The sequence below is a fragment of the Thalassophryne amazonica genome, chromosome 17 (genome assembly GCF_902500255.1).
Source record: "Thalassophryne amazonica chromosome 17, fThaAma1.1, whole genome shotgun sequence".
In the NCBI taxonomy this organism is placed as follows: Eukaryota; Metazoa; Chordata; class Actinopteri; order Batrachoidiformes; family Batrachoididae; genus Thalassophryne; species Thalassophryne amazonica.
In genome coordinates, this window is record NC_047119.1 from 71,335,683 (window position 1) to 71,338,055 (window position 2,373).

Below are 2,373 nucleotides of genomic sequence, written 5' to 3' on the forward strand. Positions count from 1 at the left end.
TGCCACACACCTTGTTTGACCACTGTATGCAATTTTGGGTTCACCATTACAACAAAAAAGTAACATTATAACCAAATCTATACCAGTCTATACCAGTGAGACAGAAGACAGTTTCTGATTCTGTTTACTGTTGTAGTGGAAAAGCAGCCTTAAAACAAGACAAAAGGATGAAAACATCTCTGTAAAACACAATGTCACTGATAGTTATATCTGAACAGATGATCTAAAGGCCGTCGAAAGAAGAAGCTGAAGATGTCAGACAGTCTCTCAGTGCAGATCCAGACTGAACACACTGAGATCTGATCCCCCACACAGGTCTGTGTGAGGAAACATGCCTCCTTTTTGTATAAACAGCAGAACCATAGTCCAGATCTTGACACACGGGAACCTGCTGTCGTCATGGTCCAGTTATAGTCCCAGTAATCCGCTGGTCTCCAGTCTTCCTGGAGAGTCATCTCCAGTGTACCAGCACAGCGACTGGCTCCTCCCACCAACCTGACAGGCTCTGAGCACAGAGAAAGTACTTAGTAAATGAAGTAAAGTGGGTTTGATCTGAAGCCGAATTAAAGCTGCAGCTCCTTGTCTACCTGAGCAGGTGAGTCCAACAGCGTTACCAGGTAAGGAGGTCTTTCTGCCTGAACCTGACTTTCTACAGGCCAAAAGACCAGACTCAGTTTCTCCACAGTGGAACTCTTTGGTCCACGTTGGAACATCCACTTCTCCATACAGCGCCCCCTGGAGGGCAGAAGGAGGCCCACAGCCTAGCTCCCTGCAGACCACCTGTACATCCTGCTGGTCAAAGTCATCTTCACACACAGAGGACCAGGACTGGTTGGACTTCACCTCCAGTCTGCCTGAACACAGACTGGACCCATTAACCAGTCTGACAGAGTCTGAACACAGAGACACAGAAGCTTTTCTACATAAGCATCTTTACTGACAAAAACAGGATGTACTATGTTACTGAGAATCTGGGGCCTCGTTTATCAACCTTTGTATGCACAGATTTGTGCTGAAACTATACATATAATCATTTCTACGAAATGTACGGCGTGGACGACACCTACCTGTGGTGCTGACGCCTGTGCAGCTACACGCATGAGTGCAAATGAAGGTAGATTACAGCAGTTGCAAAACGGGCTATGCTCAAAGACTGGATCTGAAGACCCAACTGGTTCAAAATGCTGCAGCCAGACCTTTGACATGAAGCAGAAAGTTTGACCACATTACACCCATTATGGCGTCTCTTCACTTGCTTCCTGTCCCAGTGAGATCAGATCTTAAGGTTCTGCTATCAAATTGTTCACAGACTGGCACCTGCCTACTTAGCTAACCTAATTAAACCCTACATACCGGCCCGGGCTTTGCGTTCTCAGGGTGCAGGACTACTTTGTGTCCCTAGGGTGAATAAAAAGTCTGTGGGTCACAGAGCTTTCTCTTATCATGCCCCTGTTCTGTGGATCCCTGTGATAATAAAACAGTCAGATTCTGTAGAGACTTTTAAGTCCAGACTTAAGATACATTTATTTTCTCTTTCATATGGTTAGCATACTGGCATAGTATGGCACTCTGCTTTCTACACTTCTAAATTAATTTTATTAGTTAACAGAGCGGGTTGCAGCCTCAGCCTTTTAGTGACGCTTAGGGCTAGTGGCCGGCGATCACCTTACTATAAATCCATTCATTCAATTCATTCATTATTTCTTCTGTTTTTCTTGTTTTTTCATGCTGACAAATTATACTGTATCTGTTGTCTTTCGGCCACCTGATTCTACTTTATTTCTCTGATTGAGGTGCGGCTCCATCCAGAAGTGGGAGTGGGTGTCATCTTCTGCAAGCCTCCCATCCTGTACACCAAAATTTCCTGTATATTTGTATTGTAAATTGTGTCAGTAGCATGGCCCAACAGTGGGTCACCCCTTTGAGTCTGGTCTGCTTGAGCTTTCTTCCTCAAATCATCAGAGGGAGTTTTTCCTTACTCACCTGTGTGTTTGCTCTTGTGTTTGTAAGGTTAGACTTTACTTGTGTGAAGCACCTTGTTGTGATTTGGCGCTATATAAATGAGAAAAAATGAAAGTGAATTGAGTTCAGAACCTCCATGACCAGTAAAAAAATCAAGGACTGAGACGTCGCCCGGTATGGCGGAGCCGGGGCCCCACCCAGGCCTGGGGTTGGGGCTTGCGCGCGAGCGCCTGGTGGTCGGGCCTTAGCCCATGGGGCACAGCCCGAAAGAGCGACGTGGGCCTGCCCTCCTGTGGGTTCACCACCTGCAGAGGGGGCCATGGGGGTCGGGTGCAGAGAGGATTGGGTGGCGGTCGAGGGCGGGTGGCCCGGCAGCCCGGTCCATGCTCACAGCCCCTGGCTGTTGAGACG

At 47.3% G+C, this 2,373-nt stretch overlaps 1 protein-coding gene across 1 annotated transcript; it reads right to left on the reverse strand.

The window, feature by feature from the left end:
* Positions 1–223: 223 nt before the first annotated feature.
* On the reverse strand, positions 224–1,034 carry LOC117529145 (scavenger receptor cysteine-rich domain-containing protein SCART1-like). Its single transcript, XM_034191844.1, is given in 4 exon segments — positions 224–388; positions 390–505; positions 588–893; positions 1,025–1,034. Coding segments are annotated over 4 exon segments (597 nt in total).
* Positions 1,035–2,373: the final 1,339 nt, after the last annotated feature.